General features: G+C 36.6%; 1 protein-coding gene and 1 long non-coding RNA gene across 2 annotated transcripts; both read right to left on the bottom strand.

Moving 5' to 3' along the window:
• Positions 1-433: 433 nt before the first annotated feature.
• Positions 434-23,970, bottom strand: LOC147069199 (transcription termination factor 5, mitochondrial-like). Its single transcript, XM_085951266.1, has 8 exons — positions 23,813-23,970; positions 22,410-22,638; positions 18,121-18,281; positions 16,104-16,444; positions 12,222-12,353; positions 4,592-4,713; positions 4,211-4,468; positions 434-893 (listed from the first exon to the last, which is right to left on the bottom strand). The coding sequence occupies exons 1-8, from the start codon at positions 23,940-23,942 to the stop codon at positions 566-568; spliced, it is 1,701 nt and encodes a 566-aa protein (XP_085807392.1). The 5' UTR covers positions 23,943-23,970; the 3' UTR covers positions 434-565.
• LOC147069200 (uncharacterized) lies at positions 10,024-10,976 on the bottom strand. The gene is made up of 3 exons (XR_015071223.1): positions 10,548-10,976; positions 10,209-10,263; positions 10,024-10,092 (listed from the first exon to the last, which is right to left on the bottom strand). It is a non-coding gene; the product is annotated as an uncharacterized LOC147069200 (long non-coding RNA).
• Positions 23,971-24,390: the final 420 nt, after the last annotated feature.

Here is a 24,390-nt window from a genome sequence, read left to right as displayed (position 1 = left end):
TAAAATATCTATATATCCATCTATAAAATATCTACAATTATGCAATTAAGTCATACATAACTTAGAATATTTTATAGATAGCATAATATTTTTATCTATTATAGTTTGGTTTACGCAGGGCTTAATGAATTCAAAAAAAATGAGCCAACAATATGAAAACAAATAAGTATGAATGAAAAAGTGTCAAAATTTTTGTCATATCGCCCAAAATATACCAAAACTATCATATTTCAGTTTAGACAGCGTTTAATTGATTTTCAATACTAACCAATATCAATAAAAACAAAAACGTATGACTAACAAAGTTTAATGTGCACTTTTTATGGCAGATTTTAACAGCCTACCTCCACCCTTCGCTACTGCAATATTCCAACATACAAGATATTAATTTACTGTAACTACCAGTTTTTTCATACTAGGTATATTATAGAAATACCATCAAGTATTGTAATACTAAATTTTCATAAGGCTCCATCACTCATTTTTTCACGAGTAATTTTTTTGTCACCATATTATTGTTTATTTTTTTCGCCATATGAGTGTAAAAATACACCCATTAAATTTGTCATGAAGGTTCCCACACACCTTTGTATCCGTCCCAGATTCCACCGCCAGTGAAAGAATGATCCTTCTCCATCAAATACAAAACTAAAGACAGTTTCTGTTTGTTGTCGATCGATTCATATTTCAAGTCGGCAAACGGATCAGTTGCATTAGTCTGATTCGTTTCTTCGCACTCAGCATCCGCATTGTAATTGGAATCACATTCTCTACTGGAAAAAGGAAGCGTATCGTCTGAATCACTGCTGTCGGAATGTCTGGATGGGTCAGCAGCACTGGAATGAAGTCTTTTCTTCTCTGATAATATTTCCAAGGTTTTTCGTATATTTTCCCTGTTATATAAACAAAAGACAATTATTATTTTTTTGTGTACGTACACTATTATACCCATGGCCCCCACATCCTGAAACGGGCCCCCAGGCTAGGATGTTTGGCGTGCCCCCCTACCTATCACTAAGGGTAAAGGCAGTGTGACGCGCTACATTAGCGTTTTCCATTGTGTATGCGGAAAAATTAAGGTGTATTTTTTAGCAATTTTTTTGTATTTTTCCAATCCATTTACATCCATTTGAATTATGGAGTTGTCGAGTATCGGCACATAGTTAAAAATTGCATCGTACAATCAAATATTTTAATTATTAATAATTATTGAAGCAAAATAGCGCCTTTTTTACTATTAGAGCAAATTTGTGGTATGTGTTTATCTCACTCATCTAGTCGACTCCTCACGCCAGGCCCTTCCTGAGCCCGGGCCCCTAGGCTAGAGCCCTGTCAACCCCCCCTTGTGGGGGCCATGATTATACCCTATTATAAAATAACGTTACTAATTTTCTACAAACATGTATCTCAATTTTTGTCAGTTTTGAATAGAATCAGAATACGCACATATTCCACTAACACGTATCTCAAAACATACATAGATTTAAGCAATGCAAAATATTGTATCACAATAAAAGTCTTTTATAAATATTATAAACTCGCATCTTGAGTTCCGTATTTGTAAGTATACAGAATACTGAACTCCGACAGATGATTATAATGAAGTTCTTTCTCGTAAGTCAAGATACGTGTTTACTGCAGTAATATTGTGGAATGATTCACAGTAAAGTTGCAACGCATTCTCGTATCTTCGACAATATGACTGATCGGTAGAAAGTATAGTGCGATAGATTGAAGAAACATTACATTTTTTTCATGAAACTATATTGAAACTGAGGATTCATTTGTTTATCTACGGTCCCTTGTCACAAACACTAAAAACACAAGCGACGAAATAAATCGTCGGATCAACCTCGCCGACAGTTGCTATTTTGGCCACCAAAGGCTTCTAAAAAACAAGGCACTCTCAAGAAAAACCAAAAAGACCCTATATAAAACTCTTCTGCGTACAATATTAACTAATACATAATAGAAAGATAAGATAAGAGAAATATGGATATCTTTGAGAGGTCAAGGTATAATGAGGAGTTGTACACACTTTATGGGGGTGAAGTGGCATTTTAAAATGAATGCATGAGGATATACCAACAAGGCAAGCTATGTATGCAACCTTCGAGGGCAAGATAAGACCTGGACGGCCGAAACTTAGATGGCTGGACTGCGCCAAAGAAGATTTAAGAATGTAAGAAAGTGTCGGCGCTGAATCATACGGAAGTTTTTGAAGAAGGCCAAGACCCACCAAGGGTTGTAGTGCCATAAAAAATGATAATTTAAACAAACAATAAATCTTATTATTCGAGATGTTGTAGCTAATTCTGCTTATTTGGCTGCAAAACGCTGGTTCTGACTTGTTTTCAGTGGGCACACAAAATCTATGTTGGTTACAGTACCGTTGGAGATAGAAATATTTGGACCAAATAATGCTGGATAACATAATAAAATTCGACAAATGGCATGTGACAAGAACTTACTACGCTAACTGTTAACCTAGAGCAGGGTTGACAAGCCTATATACGCGTGCCAAAATTTCCCAAATATTATTTTCCAACTTCAGCTGACATGCTGAGCATTTTTTCATGAGGAAAAAAGAGTTTTCAAAAATACTATTAAAAAAATGATGATGTTCTAGATCAGCGATACTCAACCTGCGGCCCTTTAAGCTTTTATGTGCGGCCCGAAACACATTTATTATCAGGAATTTCGTATATCTTGAGATTCGTTTCGACTTTGACGCACAGATAGTGATTGTCATTATGGTCCACATCAGATCTGGTATAAGAGTGTTGCTATTGCACACGATCAATTAAAAAAAACACGCATAATTTTTAAAATCTCAAAAATGTTTTGTAAAAAAGGGGGGTTTCATGATTTTTTTCATCACATCAGTAGTGATGTGGCCCGCGTTACTTTACAAATATATGTATTTGGTCCGAAGAAAAAAAAGGTTGAGTATCATTGTTCTAGATACCACTCACAGAACATAGCAGACATATAACTTAAACACTTTTTTCAATTACGCCATACATTTCGGTACACATATTTTGAAATTGTCTGCCAGAATTACTACTACTAGCTTCACCAAGTTTTTGTTTCTTATTTGTTGGTGCAGTCATTTTTTGTGGGCATAAATGAATTTGTTAATGTATTAATTAGTTTGGTTCTTATCGCACAAATTGACACGAGAATTGCTCCGATCAGATTAGGCATTCTCTCGCTACAGTGGTCTCAAGCATTGTAAATCGATCAAAATTAATATTAATATTAATACTTTCGACCGAAGGTACTTGATGGAATTTGAATTTAAATTCTAATGGATGAGCTTGAATCCATTAGATCAAAATTAAAGTTTCATGGCGCGGCATCCCCTGCCGCCTGATGAGGTTAGTGTGATAATATTATAAGTGACGCATAAAGTCCAAGGACCGACCTAAGCAATTATATATTATAGCGCACGGCCTCCGAATACTTTCTCGCTCGCACATCGAATGTCACCCACAGTCAGCACGGGCGTCCCCACCATCGCACATCCCCCCACCGAAGCGTACTGGCGTTATTACCTGGACGGCGAGGAAGGGGCCGCCTAGTTCATTATATAAGGCGATACTTGGCCTTGAACAATCAGTTAGCAGTTAGCATTGGGACGGACTTGGCTCTGACCCAGCTTAGCACAGTAGTCTTGCTTGCTCTGACAACGGTATACAAGGTTAGCCTTCACCCTATCAGAGTACAGTGAGCTATTGTGGTGAGCCAGGCACAAGTTCAGGCTCGGCCATAGTCCCACTTTCAAAATCAATCACATCGAACCTATTTTACATATGTTAGGTCAATCCACGAAAGTACCCTTATAATATTTAAATTAAACGTAATGCTTATTCTTGAAGAGTATTTACCTACTATGTATTTTTAGACAATGCGATCTGTCATTTATTATTATTATAGGTATTTTTTTTCTATTCCCACGTGTCAAAAGCATTTTCTCATTTCGAATGAGGAATAAACATCCTACTAAAAATTGATCCCGATAAGGAATACATTATACTTGTAATGGAAATGTGGTTATCAAAAAATACATACAATACAAATTCAACTAAAATAGATACTATGGAATGTGTATGAATTTGTATATAAATACAAGGTTTGTTTTATGGTAGTATTTCGGACGAAACAATTTTGAGAGATTAATTTAAATGTGAGGAAAAATTCAACTCACAGTGGGTACAAAAGAATCTGACAGTTGGCTTTCAATTCGTCCTTGGAGAATTCCTCGAGCAAAGCCGTTATGGTGTTATAGACGGTGACGATGGGCACGCACTTGTTGTTCTCGTGGCGGTCGATCTGGTCCCTCACCAATCTGTATTTCTTCAGCGATTCTTCCCGAGTACTCTCAGTGTCCGTGTCTGTGAGGCGACCTGAGATCGCAAAAGCCAGGTCTGATGTGGACGACCTGTCGCCAAAGTTCTGGGCATAGCTGAAAAGGGAAAATATAACAAAACAGTTGGAAATCCCGCATCAAGACGTAAGCAGAACTAATGGTGATATCTTTGCCTTTGCCTACATCATGCCTTTGATGAAATGATGTTGGAATATGTACCTGTAAAAATTGTTGTCGTCCGGTTCCAAGAGTTTATGGAGGACTGTGCATTGCTTGTTGACGATCTGGAGATGGTTCAGTCTCTGCACCACCTTTTTCTGGTACAGCACCATCTGAAGTGACTGAAAAGAACATAACATACTGTGCAATGCCACTTGAGACCTCTAGCGACAGAATACAAAGGATGCAATATATCAAATTTTACTGACAATTTACTTTTTATGCTGCAATTCCATTATGATCACGTCACTTACCGTCACATGTTGGTACGGCGACAAATTTAGTCTATGGTTTCGTCATTCCGCAGAATATTTTGAATGATCACTATCTCTATAAATTCAATAGTGGAGAGTGCTAATTCTAATGTATTAGTATTTTGAATTATTATTCATTATTCATACTAATTTCAAGTATGTTTCTGCGTGTGCGTACGTTAAAATTACTTGCAATATTGCATCCATAGATATTATTTTGAGCAGAACCTAACCTGTACATAGATAAAATCACTAAAAACAAAGGACATGCGATTTGACTTGAGTCAAAAATGTGTAGGCATGTAGAAAATAATAAAAAAAGTTTATTGAGTCATGGGGTTACCGATGTAGTGCGGTACGTATGAGGTGACTACATTGTTGGGCTCTATGTTACGACCGTACTCCCTGGGTAAACGTCAGATTTTTTTAGTCTACACTTGAAAGTATCTAAATGCCATTTTTTGGGCATAGACAACCATGGCTATCCAGCTATTATAATCGTAGACAATAAAAATAACCGCTATTATAAGCGAAGACAATAATTACGGTCACAGAGAACAGTGAAATATTAATTAACTTAATACCTAATTAACAATACAATTATTATTACGTTGGCTACAATACTTGTCGTTTACATTTTTCTATATCGGATATATTATGTTCTTCGTTCATTCTCTTGGCTCATCTCGACCGATACACCACGTGCTAGCTGAGCTGATCATCGGAATTATTCACCATTCATTCTTCGAGCACGAGTAAGTTTCGCTGCATTGCTGAGCTTCCACACACGTACGTACTAGTGAAGTATTTTGAAGTATTTTCTTATAACGTTTATAGGTTATATAAGTAGGTACTTAATACGCATTTATCACGTGTTTCTCATAACGTTTATGGTTAGATAAGTAGGTACTTAATACGCATCCATCATGTCACGGTTTGTACTGACAATTGAAAAAATTTACCTTCTTAGCAGTACCGAAGAGGCCGCACTTAGTTTTTTACAGGAGAGAAAGTGTGCGAGGCTGCAAGCACCTCTCTGCGGTACTTGCAACAGAATCACGACGTGGGTGCGACATGGGCCTGGACACATGTGGCGATGCCCAACGCACAAGAGTTTTTCTAAGTCCCCAAAATCTGGTACCTTATGGGAGCAATCTAAATTATCGTTTGGTACCATCATCAAACTCCTCGCCTGTTGGTCATACCAATTCTCTGGCGTGACCACTTCGGAGATAGCGTCGGTTTCCCCCAAGACTATTGCGGTATGGAACCAATATTTCAGGGATGTCTGCTCAAATTATTTTGAAAAGAATCCATACAAAATCGGTGGTGACGGGGAAGTGGTAGAGATTGATGAATCGGTATTCGCTAGGCGCAAAAACTACCGTGGACGGTACCGAAAGGAGAAATGGGTTTTCGGTGGTGTTTCTAGATCTAACAAACAGGTATTTTTAACTGCGGTACCTGACCGTAAGGCTGCGACTCTTCTGCCACTCATTGCAGGCAATATTGCTCCCGGGTCAATAATTTATTCTGACCAATGGCGCTCCTATAATGGAATTCCGCAAATACCTGTAGAACCTGCTTACGAGCACATGACAGTAAACCATAGTCAAAGTTTCGTGAATCCTGAAACTGGGGTTCATACTAATATGATTGAGGGAACTTGGGCGCATGCTAAACAAAGGTTAAAGGCATTGTATGGTATCCCTGAATCGTCGTTGCCATCTTACTTGGATGAGGTCACGTGGCGGAAGAGATTTGCCAAAACCAACACGGATGCATTCAATAATATATTGTTGCATATCAGTGAATGGTATGTTGTGACATGAGAACCTCAACCTGGCTTGCCTGTTCTTCAAGTCAACCGGATTCAGAGGTCCTCGACTAAAGCCGCGTTGACACGGTCCACGTACGATCCAGGTACACTTGGATCGAGTGCCATCCAAGTGCACTCGTATGAGACATCTTCATACTAATTATTCCTATCCAAGCTACTTGGACCGCGTCCTACTCATCCAAGTTAACTTGGATAGGAATAATTAGTATGAAGCTGTCACTTGGGTGGCACTCGATCCAAGTGTACTTGGATCGTACTTGGACCGTGTCAACGCGGCTTAATGGATATTTGTTCTGATTTAATTTGTTTCAGTAGACTGCGGCAGCACTTATTGGTTATTATGAACCGGATTCAGGCGTCCTTAACTATCGACGAACCTACATGTTATATTTAATAATTTATTTATGGTGTAATTCCCGTGCAGCCACCAGGCCTATTTATTGTCTTCTAGCGCATCGTTTTCTATCTGGCTGTGTGAACTCTCCTTCGGGGCATGCATATTTATTGTCACCAGTTTCTGACAATCGGGCGGAATCCGCGCCGTATTTTTGTTGAATGGATATTTGATTCAGTAGACTGCGGTAGCACGTATTATCTATTATGAACCGGATTCAGGCATCCTGACTATCGACGAACCTACCTGTTCTATTTAAGGCTATACTTCAGCTGGGGCACGGTCTCAAACGATCGTGACTATGCGACGCGAAGATTGTGCAAATGACGCGTGCAGAACAAAACATAATGTGTACATTTAATGTTATGTTTATTGTTCTATTACTAATAATAATATATTGACAAGTTTTCTTTTTCAAGTAAATGGGTAACGTTTTCTGTCATCTTTACACGATTTAAGAATTAATTCCCCCGTCACCATCACAAAACAAATTGACGTTTTCACAGCTCGACTTTCGTTCTGATTTTCAGCTGGTCCGAAATTTCATCGCACCTATAGTTGAAAATTATTTGCCGTTTCACTGAAGTACCTTCTTAATAATTTATTTATTGTGTTATTCCAGTGCATCCACTAGGGCTATTGTCTTCTAGCGCATCGTTGTTGCATATTTGTTTTGATTTAATTTGTTTCAGTAGACTGCGGAAGCACTTATTAATTATTATGTACCGGACCGCAGGCAATTCAGATTCTGCGTTTGATTTCTTTGCCCTGTTTACTGGCTTGTTCACTTGGTTTTTTCGTTTTCATTTCTAGGCCCATATCCCCATCAACTTTTTGTTTCTCCAAATAATATTTATGTTATCCTGCATAAGCCAGTTATCACATAGGTTTAATGAAGAACCATCGGTAGTCTCTAAAGCCATATTGAATAATTAGCCTTCCTATTCGTGTATTGTATTATCGTTGTCTCGGTAGTGAAGAGACGTGTTCCACATCTACAAAATTCAGAGATATAGGCATTTTAAAATTCCAAGTCTTATATTAATAACTATAAGACTAAACTATATATATTTTTGTATATACACCTTTATTACTTTTAATAGAACCATTCTGCGATCATATCTTGGTTACCCCACAACCATAAATTTTGGTATTTGAAGAATTTTATCGTTTGTTCAAATAAATGTTTTCACATTTGTATGGAATAGTTCTATTCATTATCGAGGCGACATGTAAACTAATTTTATGTTTTGATTGTTCAGTATGCTGGGAAAGGCAAGGTGAAATGTATCAATTCTTGAAACTGCCGCATTCTCCATAGCACAGGGTGAGTACATTGATCAGACATCATCGTTTTCAACAAACTGACAGTTCTAGGATTAAAGTGTGTTCTACCAGAACTATAAAATAAATCTACCTGCTAAATACATTAATGATATAATGGTATAGCCCAACGTTATTGATGCTATACAATTGGTCAGATACCAAAACAGCGTTCGATGAAACAATAACAATGTGTTTTGTTTTCTTTTAACACTAACAATATGAATTAGTAACTTCATATTCAATAAAAAAAATAATAAATAATAATTTTCTTTACAGAGACTGATGACCGAGGATCGCAAACATCCCAATGATTTAATTAAAATAAAAGAATGTGTAATACTTAAACCATTTGATAATTACTAGATACAATATTTTATTTTAATTAAATCATTGAGATCGACAACCAGCCTTTACTGCATGGCTAGACACCCCTATTCCTTCCGTCGTGATCACCGCCAAGGAGGTTTCAAATATTTTGCTGCTGTCTAAATCCATTATGTACCTAAGTTTCCATGTATAAATTATAATATAGTTTGTTAATGTTAATAAGAATTAATTAATTGAATATATTTGTATGTATGGTGGTACAGATTTTGCTACCGTCTAATTCGTTTCCATGTATAAATTATAATATAGTTTGATAATGTTACAAATAAGAATTAATTAATTAAATATATTTGTATGTATGGTGTATTATAGTGGCCTGCCAGTTTCTTTGGCAGATTCTTCTGGCAAGAGCTCATCGAATTGCCGGATTTTATGATAAGAATAAAAAATAAATCTTTCTTTCTCTCTTTTCCCTCCGACAACACTTCCAGCCCCGGCAGATTTTTATAAATCTAGCCGTATTCCCGGATTTTATTCCCATCTTTGGGTGAAATTGGTTTTTTTATGGTAAATAATGTATTCTTAGTTTATTGGGTTATTTATGGGAATATTTAAATGAAACTTTCAAGAAGAATAGAAAACCGTTTAATAGTGCAGAGGAACTTTACACGTGTACTGAGTCTCGCCTCTCTTCACCTTGGCACATTCCTTACATACTCTTGACGGGTGTGCGTTGCTGGAATCGTCTGTAAGGTATGCTTAGATAATCCGACAGGCAAATCCAGCATCACATTACGCCTCGTAGCCTGAGAAGACGAGACATCGTTACCAGAGGACAGTAATGTAGTAACAACAGACTCAGGCTTCGTTACACACTTATTTCTGTAATTGAGGCCCAAATTCATCATGTCGCTGAAATGGATAGATGATATCCTCACTATAGGCTTATCTCTCCAAGAATGTAAGATACCTAATATCTCCTTTTATACAGATAACCAACTCGCCCTTCCGTTCAAAGACTGACTCAAGTTGAAGACCTCTATTTTTGCGAATAGTCCCACAGACTAATGTTTTTCACCAGCCAACCCGACACTACTGTAAACTGCCCAGGTGCTGGAGTTTATTCTGCTGTTGACCACGATTCAGTCACACAAGCACTAGGTACGCCTTGCATGTCCTCGCCTACCACGAACGACCTCACCTACTTCTTCTTCCACACCGGTCACTCCCTTGACCTCCTTTGTGTCCGAGATGGACCAGGAAGTGGGTCCTCGGGCGTTTCGACACCCGAGTCCATACGAATGCGTAATCCTGCTCTGATCATCTGTTCCAAAGGCCTCCATTTCAGCGTGAAAACAGGCTGGAATCAAAACAATATTCCACTTTAGTAAACTGAATTTAATCCTCGGGAAACACGGGCATTGTCAAAACGTTCGATTAACTTATATAAATTATATTTGGTGATTAAATTATTACCTTGTGACGTATATATTAGTCGATTATCCGGATAATATTGATTGGTTTGTGACAGCTGAAACAAAAATAAATCGTTATTTTTGGATGTAGAAAAAATACGTGACTTATTATACATACATAATTATTGTATGAAATAGTTACAATTATTCAATATTCTAGGCTTATAAAATAATATATCGGCACAATATGAAGTAATTGGCATATAATGAGAACTTTCAAGCAATGCATTCGGATATTTTGACAGTTATCTGACATCCATGGAGAAAGAGGTAAAATGAATTTAAATTACCAGAAACCATCAATAAACATACAATATCATAGATAAATTATTTCTCTTACCTTATTGAATCCCGTTCACGAGAATTCTCTCTCTCTCTGGAGATGGTTGGATTGATAGTTATTAACTGAAATTGGTACTCATAACCCGGCATTGTATACTTATTATTATTCTGCCGATAAGTTGCCATTTTTGACAGCTTGCAATACTGTTCAATATTGATAGGTTGGCCCATAGACTAAGGTTGGCCTCCGCCACGACGTGAAGTTATCGGCAGAATATTATAATATATATATGTATCCCTTCGCCGGCCACGGCCGATTATTATCGATTGATCGTTTCAATAATAATATAGTAATATTTTGTTATCATGTCGAAGCGTAATGAAATATGGAAGTTCCTATTTCTTTCAAGCGTTGATTATATTTTGGCTTTTTTTTCTTTTAAAATAAAGCTACGTCTTTTTCAACCTTGTAAATGGCTAATTTTGAAACAATAATAATTAATGTCGTCCACGAAAGCCGACGATAAGCGCGGTTGCAATGCAGATACGTTTCATAAAACACTTATTTACATATTCCAAAGTTTTTTCGTCGGCCTTCAAGACAAGTAATAAGATAGTAGGTAGTTATAATATATTAAGTTGTAGTCTACCCCTAGGTTGAAAGCATAACCGAGAAAATTAAGATTTAAAAAAATTACGAGGTTAGTTTGGTATATGTAATATGAAAACACGCTTCATGAATATTTATGATAGGTATATTATGCCGAAAGGTAAGTTTTAAGTAGGAAAAGTGGCATTTTAATGAAAACCAGTGACATTTAATTTCAATCAGTGCGAGCCGTTTTATCGAGGCTATTTGACCGGGCCATTTGTTTGTGGAGGCGAAATGTTTTTGGGGCTCATAAACTGGAGCCTGTTTTATTTATTATACATTTAATTAAATGAATACAAATACGGAATACTGACTATGGATACATATTATTATCTTATAAAAACAATCACTAATCAAAGGGTAAATAAATGCCATTCAATGGCTCATTTTCATCTCACTCGTATTTCTTATTTTATTGATTAAATTTGAGTCGGAATAATCTGAAATAATAACAATATCGTTTAGTTAACACGGCTAAATTATCTATAACGTTATTTTGAAAAATTTTCCTTATTTTCGCATACTTACCTACCTATTTGAAGCGTTTTTATATGAAGGTTTAAGCACGAGTATCTTTGTGTCGAAGGTTACTTTATAATTATTTAAATTTTATGAAATGCATTGGCGAACTCTAATATGCTATACTGATTTTTGTAATCTATTTTTCATTGTAAAAGATTTTTATATATGTACTTATAATAGCGTGTTACCCATATAATAGCATTTTTTCAAAGATTGTCTATGCTCAAAAAGTGTCACTTAGATGCTTTCAAATATTGAAATAAAAAATCTGACGTTTATCCAGGGAGTACGGTCGTAACATAGAGCCCATTGTTGTTCTGGCGATTTCAGCAGATTTTGCTGACTGACAATGTTCATTTAAAAGTTCAAAATGTGCTACGGGATGGGAGCATCAGTCTGATAACATTTTAAATACAAAGAAAAATGACATTACACACTTTTCTCCCATAGCTTACTGTGACAGCACATAACATGATGATAATGTATTTGAACCAATAGAGTGTTATGACTAATTTTGTATCACTGAAATACTGTTATGATAATGACTCTGAAACTTACTCTTTTATTAGAAGACTGCGCTAAGTATTCTGGAAAATTGTTTAGTTTAGTGAATCTCTTCAATAGGGTTTCCGGTTTAAGGGTATAGATGTGGACCGCTTTGCTCTGCATCAGCGGTGTTATGTTATTCGCCTGTCAAATAAAGAATTCATGATTACGAAGGCCAGTGTTTCTTATCGTTCTTCAGCCGCGATATAGGATTGTAGTTTTGACTGTTTTAAAACTGATGAATGTGTGTTCGACGTATTTGAGATATAAGTACTGCATAGTGATACCGGATGAAGGTCTCCCACAGGAGACCACCTCAAAGGGCGGACCGAACCATCAATTTTCCCATAACACCACAGCCTACGTCCACTCTTCGCGGTTCTCGCAACCCTCGGCCGAGCGGAGCCTGCCTCCTCAAAATTCGAATTCGTCCACGTTCCCGCCAAAACACAGATGCGGTCTGTCAAAAATGGTCGCTCGCACCGCCACTAGTCAATTCGTCGGTAAAACAGAGAGCGCGTTGATGCCGGCAATCTGACAGTTGGACGCGCGCGAAAATCTCTCTCTCGCATTGGACGCCGAACAGCCAGGACCTCTCTCTCGCCTCGGACGCGGAGCAACAAGCATCTGCAGCCCAGCCATCATCTCTCTCTCGCATCGGACGCTGGACACCTAGCATCGCCTCTGCTCGCCTCGGACGCGAAGCCAAGCCAGCATCTTCACGTCTCCAGCCAAAAATACCCCATCGGCGCCAAGGAAGCATCCTAAGCTAAAAGCATTCCGAACAGCCCAGCCAGCGTCTCCCGCCAAAAAGACTGCATTGCCAAGCCGCAATCACTGACTCTCGCCTCGTATGCCAAGCATCAGCAACCCAGCCCGCGACACCACGTCTGCAGCCGCCAAATCGCCATTACTAACCCACTGCCAACGACGATACCCTGTATCTACGATAAAATAAACCAGCCTCGACAGCATACACCGTGCGTTTCTGTCTCCCACCCCCGCTTCTTTGGCCATGACATTATCACGGTCTGCCATCTCCGCCTAAGCGCGAAGAAGGCCGGTGATAATAGGATATATATGGCCGCATACTAGAAGGGGGAGAATGGCATATATAACATAACCTGCGCATCTATTCTATACACAAGACTGCTATAGGCCGCTATCGACAGCTATCGAGGGTAGTTTTTCATTTTTTGTATCGAAGTACTAGCACTTATTGTAACAATTCGAGCGATCTTCAAGTAAACATATTTTACAAGTCAACTAACTAGCTTTCACCGCTTCATCAAAATGCCTCAAAATTGCAACAATGTCAAATCAGCAAATTTCCCAGTTGGAACTGACATCAACAGTGACTTTCATATAAATGGCGGGTCATAGTTGATGGATTCTCTTAGTCCATCTCAGTATCTTAGTAGCTGTACACCAGTGGTGCACAGGCTTTTTGAAAGAAGCGCCAATTTATACATTTTCAAATTTTTCACGAGCCGCAAAGGGTCAAAGTGTTGAAAAATAATGATATATTATACTAGATGAGATATTATACATTTTATGTTTTATTTTTAATTAATACAGTATAACCTCGTTTTTACGTGCCCGGAATTCACGTTTTCCCGGCAATTGCGTGTAATTTTTTCAGTCCCGATGTATTTCAGTAGATTTAATACCCGCATTTACGTTTTTCTTTCCCGCGATTTACGTCGGAAATATTCAAAATATGCGAGTTACTCCCGCTTGACAATGATTGGGTCGTGACATTCGAACGGCGTAAGGTGAGAATTACATTACAAAAAACAAAAATGCAACAAACTAATATACCTACATGATTTTTTTAATAAAAAATAAAAAAAATTTCAATAAAAATTTTAATTGAATGTTGTTTTTTAATAAAACGTTATTTTTTTAGAAACATAAAATTTAAATGTTTTATTTTTCAATACCCCCTTTTTACATTTTCCCTCCAATTAGGTTTTTTTTTCAGTCCCTTAAAAAACGTAAAATAGGGGTTATACTGTAGTTACATAATTTTATCAGCAACTTCAATCACTCTCCACTCCGCATTACGTGCATATTTGCAAGAAGAAAATTAGTTCAGACACGATTAATTTGTTAGAAAACAATAAAAGTACATAAAGAACTTTATACACGCACTATACATACATAAATGTACACAAACAAATGTTTCATAATCGAACTGTATTTTTTCTGTTAAAACAAGTGATTTTTTAATATCGATTCACAAACGTCATGCACTGACAAAATTCTTGGGGAACACTAAAATGCGCGTTTTGAAAACAATAATCTAAAAATAGACTGCACCTGCACCACAGACGGTGTGATTCATTGTAAAAAGATGAATTTCGGTCGCAAATCTATACCCACCCGTGAAAATATAATCATATTAACCCTTTTACTCCCATTCGGCCGATATTTCGGCCCACCATACCTATGCAAAAACTCCATCTGGGCCGATCCATCGGCCGAAAGTTTGGATCCAAATTTACGATTTATTCCAATTTTTTTACCGTCATATTTCGTCTCATGTAGACATAGCACTATATTCGGTCTGTGTTAGTTGTGACTAATATTTATTTTAGTATGGCACTTGTTTATAATTATGTCATACCCTAATAACTCACAAGTCATAATTGCTCTTGCTGTCGAACTGAAACCAAAGAGGGTCAAAAAAATAATAAAACATTATTTTTATGACACATTTTAAGTTGTGAGATTTCTTTTAGTTGTTTTATGATTCATATATCACATAATTATGAATTTTGTAATTATTATGAACTCTGACGGAGCGAACAATGAATGCCCACTGTTTTTTTGGTAGGATGGTGAAAAAATACATGAATGAATATTATTATAATAGATTTAGTGCTTTGAAACTTATTTTTTGAAATTACTTCATTCCCATATCAGTTGGTCCTCGATACTGTATCGAATTCTCGTGCGATTTCGTGAATTGAATAATATTCTTGAATACCTTGACACTATACGATTTTTTTATAAAAATTCTATTTCATAGAGAAATAATAAGTTTATTTTTTTTTCTGTTACTAGATAAGAATAGATTATACTATAAAATTTGATATATCAATTCTAAATAAAAAAATGTTGTCACACTTGTTTTGCAGTTCAAACATAGTTTTATCCGTTCATTTCTAAATAAATATTAATACATTATTTTTTTCTTTTGTTTTATTGATGTAAACTATCAATATTATTACTTATTATTGCTTTATACACTATTGAGAACACACAAAAAAAGTTTCACATTTTTAAAACATGTGTAGAATTATTTATTAAAAAAAAACTAAATCGACGATTTTTTGGCAAAAAACGCTTGGGAGTTTTCACATATGCTAGGCTAAATCAGCTGGGAGTAAAAGGGTTTAATACCATTAATAGCATTAAGTTTTCTATCAGTGACGATTCAAATTATATATCGTTGCTACTGCATAATTTATTCACTTATCGAATACAGATTTTTATCATATTCAAAAATGAAAATATGAAAAATTTGGTGAAGTATTTGTTATTTTGGGCCGCAACAAATGCCATTTCGGGCCTGGTTGTATCAGAAATATATTATGGTCGCATATTAAGCACCGTCTAACCTCTTTGTGTCGTATAGTACTGAGATAAAATTCATGTGTAAATAAAACACAGTTTTTTTCGGTTTGTAGGAAGCCAGCGGCACATAAATTTTGAAAACAGTCGATATACTAGATTATTTGTTAGGTTAGGTTAACTGCTATGGTGCGTACGTAGGCGAACTGTGCTACGGTGAAATGTAATATGTACAATTTACATGTAACCTTTCATCCCGACACACGTCATGTTTTCAAGTAAACAGTGAAAATTAAACAACATGGCATACTGAACCTTTAATATGGCAAGATTTTTTATGATGGACTCGCAATTGGCTCTCATGACAGTGGGATAGAACTTCAAGACCTTGACCGTCTCCATTCCACCCAGGGTCTTGATTTTGCTGAGAATGTTCCGTGTGTTCTGCGGATCCACGGCCAGAACGAACGGGTACCTCTTTATTCTCTCCACCGGCATGTGAATTTTCTCCAAGGCCAGTGTAGTGTTTTCATCTATGTGGGTCAGAGGGCGGTGCTTGAAGAAGTTATAGTTGAGGGTGGCCTTCATAAATTCCTCCATGGTCATCTGGATGCGCCACTCCAAGAATTTTTGCATCACCTCGAAGCGAAGATCACCTGCAACAATTCCGAGTATATACTAATAAGAGAGAACTCGAATCGAACCTGTCAAATTACAAAAACATATTAGTGGGATTTTTTTTAAATTTATTATAAACTTCGCTTACAAAATGTTTTTATTACATAGAGATATTACAAGTTATTATATATTATATATAAGTATATTACAGTTAGATATTGGTGCATACAAGTTTGATACGGTCGACAGTTTCATATACCTTGGATCTCTTGTAACTCGACATAATGATATTACAGAAGAAATCAACAAGAGAATCATGTCTGCGAATAAATGCTACTTTGGTCTGTTAAGACATTTTAAGTCCCGCTTACTATCTCGTCGAACTAAAAGCACTCTTTACAAAACACTTGTAAAGCCAGTGCTCACCTACGCATCGGAAACCTGGACATTAACTCTGCGAAATGAACGAGCCCTGAACATCTTTGAAAGAAAAATTCTCCGCCGTATATATGGACCGATCAGGGATGGCACCAATTGGAGGAGAAGATATAATGATGAGCTCTACGGACTGTACGAAGATTGCAGCGCAGTTCAATCAATTAAGATTGGGAGACTGCGATGGCTAGGTCATGTGCACCGTATGAATGACAATGAACCGGCAAACAGAGTGATGTCCAGCAATCCAATAGGACGTAGAAGAAGAGGGAGGCCAAAGATTCGCTGGTTAGATGGAGCTGCCAGTGACTGCCGTATTCTGGGGGTACCAAATTGGAAAGCGGCCACACTGGATAGGGACAGGTGGAGGGAGCTGTTGGAGGAGGCCAGGACCCACACCGGGTTGTCGCGCCCCTGATGATGATGATGAGAGATATTACAATGTTACATCTCGTTACAATTCTAAATTTTACAAATCTAATATGAACTTAAAAAAAAATAACACTTGCGATGATAATATTCAATATAGAATAAAATACTTGGCTTGACACATCAACTCTGGTAGTTGTCAAAAAACATGGCCGGCAACCGTCAACAAACCAGCGCCTCTAGTGGTGAAGTGGCAAAGTCAATAATCTCTGCTGCTTTTAGTTGCGTTTGCATAAATTGAAACACATTTAAAACTTTCCCATACAAAAGCAAAGTGATTTTCTTTTATAGAATAGCCTATTTCAAAAATTGGGACTCAGTCCTCTTCCATTGTTTTGACTGAATCCATGTTTCGTCAATTACTGTCACAAATTGACGCAAAAAGTCTTTCAGATTGCGATGAAGCATCGTCAAAGCCTTCACTGCAGGTGAAACCGGGTCACAAAAAATGACTCAAATGGAATAATACAAAACTTAAAACAATAAAATTAGAATTCCATCGTCTACCCTCGGTTGATAGTATTAATTATATAAATAGAATGAGTAAATCTAGAGCTCTTCGTGAAATTTGTGAAAGATCCCATGTAGGCGCTGGGTCGCCCCCGGAGGATTTGGGCAGATAACGTCAAAAGGGGGATGTTTAAAAACTCACCAACACCAACTGTAAATTGTAGTCTTAGTTCAATGAAAACTAATACGTATTACTGACAAAGTTTAGTAGGTACTATTTATGTTGGTTTTTCACATCCTACCTCCACCCTTCGCAGCATCTGTAGAACCATCTTAAGAAGAAAAATAAGTAAAATATTATTAGTTATCCCAGTTGGTGAGTGGGATCTTTTATGCTTACCCAAGGTCTTGAGGTCGTCGGAGTGAACACGCTGCGGATGAAGATGCTCCGGCCACTGCATAATGCACTTGCACAATTTCGATCGGACGTCTAAATCCTTTGGTAGTTTCTTCATCCATTTCAGTTCCGAAATATGTTTCTTCTGTAGATAAGATCGATATCTTAAAAAACAACAACAATTTTCACAAAAATTTAATTTCCACATGAGTCGAGCGATTTCCGACAGTCTGCCGTGTTGTGTGTTGTCAAAAAGATTCACATTTGCTACAGCCACGATGATGTAATTGATAGTAAGCTTTACTAGATATAAAGTGGCGAATGGAGATAACCAAATATGTTTCAATTTGTGACTGGACACGGTGGTTTCACTGACAGGCTCTTTGAGCTTGGACTTGTAAGCCATCTGACATGTCCATGCGGAGGGGAAATACAAGATGCCAACCACATCCTCTGGGAATGTCTGTGAATGTGCTCCGAACGGGAGGAAATGCTCATGTCGGGCCCATCGGCTCGTCCGACTTAGTTGCTATTAGAGTTGGGTATTTCCCGAGAAAATCTCAATCTCGAGATTCGGGATTTCCCGAAATGATGAAATTTTGAATTCTCGAGATTCGGGATTTCCAGAAAAGAATTCTCGAGATATTGGGAAATTTAAGAAAAACCTGTAAAAATCTTAAAATAAGTGTAAAAACAGACAAATTCCAAAAAAATGAAACAAACAAAAAAGAAGTAGGAAAACAAAAATAATTCAAAACATTATTTATTAAAATAGTATTTAATTTAATTAATCGCTGCGTCTGACAATCGCGTACACTTTTGAGACACAAAATTCCCTGATGTTGCAAAAATTGCGCTCATTTTCGACATTGGCTTAATTGTGTTAAATGCCCCGATCAGTCTTTGAACATTTTGTGTTTCTTGTCCCCTTTTTTCACATAGAAAATCATTTTTTCAATTAATATTTGATAAGAAAGAAATGTTAAAAATTTCAATTCTTGAGATTCGGGATGGAAAATCTCGAAAATTTCTCGAGAATTCTCATCGGGAAATTCCCGAAACCCAACTCTAGTTGCTACTAAGGCCAATTATCTTGCTTTTAAAAAAATTGCGGCATCTTACTGTGGGCGTGAAGATCTCTTCACATAATTTTTGCTGTCCGTATGATTAGCTTCGCTTTCTATGCTGTATACACAATGTAATTTCATTTTCTTTTCGTAATTTCCACGTGTTTTTCTCTTCCTGGCACTTTGCATTAAGATAAACTCACTAAACTCGGTCAGAGCTCATTTTGAGCGTAGCAACCTAAGTCTTGGGCATCTTCTCCCAGAACATTCCTAGTCCAATTGTTTCAGATGCTTCACATCACCAATTGTAGGGTCCCTCGCATATGCTAGATGAAGACCGACTGTGGTGCGGGGCCGGTTTCGGTAGAGTGCGCTTAACTTCAATGTCAACTAAAAAGTTGGCGATTCAAGACTGACAATGGGCATTTTTGTTTTTTTATTTTCGAATTGGCTATGACAGCTGTTTTCTTTTACACATCAGACTGGAATTACAATGGGTCACCGAGGAACTGCTCCACATAGTAACAAACAGAGCCACCTTCACCAAAGTAATCGCTAATGTCAGGCACGGCATACAAAGATGAAGAAGGCAACATTATTTATCAGAGCCCACTTGATTTATTGTTGAAACCACTTTCGTCTATTGCACTTTGCTTAGATATGTCACTGCTAACTTATGAAATAGAGTCGTATAGTATCAAAAGTAGAACTGTCGCAAATATATCGAAATTTAACTAAGTATGCCAAATTATTCTTCTGACCATAATGTACGACTACCAATATAATGTTCGAATCAAAATCATATCTGTGTGGTATAAAATTGTGATGGAAAATACGGCTTGGTATCAGAATTAGAACTGTTCAATACTTTGGAAACAAAAGTAGAACTGTTGAATTTGAATTGAATTTCTAATTTCTAAATGTAGAAACATATTTCATGCTATTATAACACTAAAAAAACCAACAAAACGTTTTTCGTCGTTTTCTCGAAATGATGAATAACGCACAGATCTACTTTTGATACTATACAACTCGTATTATGTCTCTTTTGTAATCTACCACACTGGATTTTAACCCTTTAGATACTACTAACGATATATCGTTATTTTTGATAATGGCCAGGAATGCTAACAACGATCGTCGTTTTGCTTTTGAAACCTGAAATGTTAACTTAATTTGGGAACATACTACAGCACCACTGGTACAAAACTTTTTTATCTATTTAGTTTTATTGATGTGTAATATGACCCGATTGATATATGTTTTGTGAGTGGGTATTGTCTTGTATTATTTTTTGGTGGCATATGAGTTCTATCAACACAATCTTGATCTAATGAGGAATTATTTTCACAATAATATGTTATGGGGAGCACGTGTTGTTAGCTGACGCAATCGAATGCAAATAAAATAATATTTTGATGTAACTGATTGTTTCCAATAGCTGGTAAAAATCAAAACTTCTTGCGGGGATTGTGTGTTTCGCTCTCTCGCGCAATCGCCCATACGATAGAGCGAGAAAGAGATATGTCAATTACTATAAACCTACGAATAAAAAAAAGAAGGAATGAGCATAATATGTACAAATCACGGCAATCAGAAAGGCCGGCAAATATGGCCGACATTGCTCGATACACAAACATAAAATACACAAAATCACAAACATATATGAAGTTTATACGCACACGTACAGACCCATGTGATATTTGTTTACGCAAAATCGTCGCTCTCCAAAATGGCGAATTTGGTTGCCCATTTTTATAGTGTAATGAATCAGTATGTTCCTTCCTTTCTTTTTTTGTTCGTTGCTATTAACAGTACATGCAGCGCGGGATATCTAATTGCCTCATTATCTATTCAAAACAATAAATTAATTACGAAATTGTTTTCATAATATTCCGATTTCGCAGAATCAATTAGAGTGGTAAGGTTTCTAAAAATAATACAATATTTTCATTTATCGACAATAATTAGTAGCGATCCTCGCCCGTATATTGAAAAATATCATAGCATCCAAAGGGTAATAAGTGTCATACAGGTAGGGCTCCAAGGGCTACAATCAGGGAACTCAGAAATAATGAGAACTGAAATACACAACGGGTAAGGCGATAGCAGGTAATCGACTCGAGTAAGGAAGAATCCGGGTTAAACTTACACACGTGTTTAGAATACGTTTTACGTCGAATATTGAAAACTTCTCTCGGTTTATGCATTTACGCTCATTTAATGTTGGTGTATTACACACACTATTGCACGTGCATAATGCGTGCTTCATTTTCGTAAGACGCTCACACATTCAAAAGCCTGCTCCACCATGCGGTGTATTGAATATAGCGTATCGGTATTCTATTTATTATCTGTTCTGTGCCTACAATACTCCAAGGGTTCCCTCAACCAAAAAAGGTTTAAATCACAATCAATGTTTACAGTGATGACTAGAGCCCGGATTTATATGCTAGTGAATGTTTTGTTACGGTGTATGCACAGCTATGGAAGTTGCACAGAAATCCGTTTCGAAAGACGCAGAATCCAAAAATAAAATTTTATTGTGCATATAAATGCATATTTGAAACGTTAGAGCATATTTGAGACATTAGTGCATATTTCATTAATAAATGCATATTTTAGGGCTATTGCATTTATAATTGTATCGAAACATAACTAAATCAGGTAGATGCACTTGCATTTTTAATGGCATCCTGAGCATTTCATTAATTTATCAGAAAAAGTGAAGTCAACTTAGGCACCTTTATTTAAATTTTGCGCTATCAACTCTGTGGACGTTGAGAGATCATTTTCCGCATATTAACAAAATACTGACAGATATGCGTAAAATTTATTTTTGTTATTGTATTATATTGCTTAAGATTATTAATTTGTTATTCGATTTTTTATCGGTAATATGGGGTGAAGTGGGTATTTACAATATTTTTCCATAAAAATGTTCATTTTTAACTGCATATTTCTTTGGTTTTAGTGCATATTTCAATGATTTTAAGTGCATATGTACATGCATATAATCATGTTTTTTGTTGCATATAAATCCGCTCCCTAGTGATGACAAGAATTCCGTGCACAGTTGTTTTATAATGACGATGACAACGTTGAAGATTATGAAAATGGAGAGCAAAACAAAAAGTTTCACTTTGTCTGCCCGTATCTGTCTACACACATTTTTTATTTGGAGAATATAATGTATCAAAAGTCGAGACGAATGATATTACTTACGATACTAAATCTTCTGCAGTGATGTCAGTGAAGCCGCACTCCCGTAAGGTGATGGCGTGGTAACGCACGATGTGGGCCGGCTTGTAGATCATGCCGGTGGCTTGGAACGCTGCGTTCTTATGAATATTCAACTCTTTCATGACTTTGACAAGCTCAATCACCTTCTTTTCTGCTTCATTCTTCGTCTTATCCAGAACAAACGTCAGTGTATCTATTTCAGCATTCTCATCTGAAGCAAAAATGATATACAGTACTCTCTCAGTAATCTACTGTTCGATTATCCGACAACTACTATAATCCTCCGTTATTTTTACTAATTAAAAGCACAAAATTAAGCTCTATTACCTATACATTTTTTCCAAATGTGGGATTTTTATAAATGTTAATATTTTAAACACTACCCACTAGTCCCACAAGCACTCGTTACCAGGCATTTTGACGTTTACATTCTGATCGGCATAATATAAATTGTTAGTCCATAATAAGTCACCGAGTTATAGCTGTTAGAAATCTCATAGAATCATTGCACTCAAAAAAGGAAATGTTCCTATGAATACTTATCCCAGCACAAAAATAATGATTAATACTACAATAAGTTTCAATTTAGTACTGATGAAGAAATAATATTTATGAATTCTATAATATTGTGCATTTTTATAGCCGGAAGATTATGGATCATTTCGAGAACTAGTGTCTCAAACTCACTCGCTATGGAATGGCCCCCACAAGGGGAGGGTTGACAGGGCTCTAGCCTAGGGGCCCGGTGTGGTGGGTCCACTAGCTAAGTAAGATAGACATATGGCACAATTCTAATAGTAAAATAAGTTGTCTGAGTCGCTATTTTACTTGATATGTATTTTTTTAAATATGTGGTTGTGCAATACAGTTTAATGTGATTGATATTATACTTAAATAAAGATTCACATGTAGAATTTGGAACACTACTATCGAGCATCACACTGATCTTCACCTTAGCGATAGGTAGAGGAGCCCGCCAAAGATCTAGGCCTGGGGGCACGCTTCAGCATGTGGGGACCATGATTGCATCACATTCTAATACTAAAAAAAACTATGTCGGTTTAGGGCCAGTTTCTCTGACCTCAGAATTGTAGTTGGAATCATAGCATTACATGAACCAATTATGCATATCGGATAATAAATCCGGCGCTCTTTGGCAGTCACTTAGCTACCCTAACTTTGAACATAGCGATTATCATTAAAAACTAAAATAACATGCCAAAACAATATATCCAACAAATAGAAATATTGTTTATTCTGTAATTTTACTAAAGATTAATTTTATATCTAAATAACGAATACTTAAACATTACAATATAAAAATCACGAAAATATTTCTAGGTTATGCCCACTAAATATTATGATTATACGGAGAAAAATCTCACCAACTGTGTCATCCACCGGTTCTGTATTAGACAAATTTTCCATAGCTGTGTTTTTAATGCCCCTATTAATTGATTTGTATCCATTTAAAAATAGTTTCCTACAATTATTTCGTATAATTGACAGCAACATTTTACAATAATAATATAGATTATAGTGTAGTGTGGTAGTGTGTATAAAAATATTTTCCCTTGTTTGGTGTCGTATTGGAAAAATATTTTCCCCAATTTTAAGTTTGTTGGAAATAATCAAAGAGATGACATCGTCCAACCTCTTTGGAAGTAATTGAATACCAATTGAATACCAATAATTGAATACAAAAAAGTTTTCCTAGTGTTTTTTTCTATAATACCTAGGTACAAATTTTAGTATTTGGTCACGAGTATTATCCAGCTGTTTTCTCTCTCGGTTGTAAACAATTATTTCAGTCTGGTCATCAGAGGACGGGACCTGGAAATGTCGGTATTTTTTTTTACTGATTCTGACTTACCTACCTACTCTTACGTGATACCTTTGGGCAAACGCCGCCATCTTGGAAGATTAACAGCTAAAAATGGTTTTTGGTAGACAAGTAGGTACA

The sequence above is a fragment of the Rhyacophila brunnea genome, unplaced genomic scaffold (assembly GCF_057557595.1).
Source record: "Rhyacophila brunnea isolate RB1 unplaced genomic scaffold, BYU_Rbru_1.0 scaffold_24, whole genome shotgun sequence".
In the NCBI taxonomy this organism is placed as follows: Eukaryota; Metazoa; Arthropoda; class Insecta; order Trichoptera; family Rhyacophilidae; genus Rhyacophila; species Rhyacophila brunnea.
The sequence above is the reverse complement of the archived record's forward strand: the minus strand, read 5'-3'. Positions and strand labels throughout refer to the sequence as shown.

What these genes read in the sequence shown, in the direction of transcription:
- LOC147069199 (XM_085951266.1), bottom strand. Translation starts at nt 23,942, where the DNA reads ATGTTGCTGTCAATTATACGAAATAATTGTAGGAAACTATTTTTAAAT. An exon ending in CGACGACCTCAAGACCTTGG is followed by an intron (nt 16,445 to 18,120) that starts GTAAGCATAAAA and finishes GAATTGTTGCAG; the next exon opens with GTGATCTTCGCTTCGAGGTG. An exon ending in GACGACAACAATTTTTACAG is followed by an intron (nt 4,469 to 4,591) that starts GTACATATTCCA and finishes TTCCCTTTTCAG; the next exon opens with CTATGCCCAGAACTTTGGCG.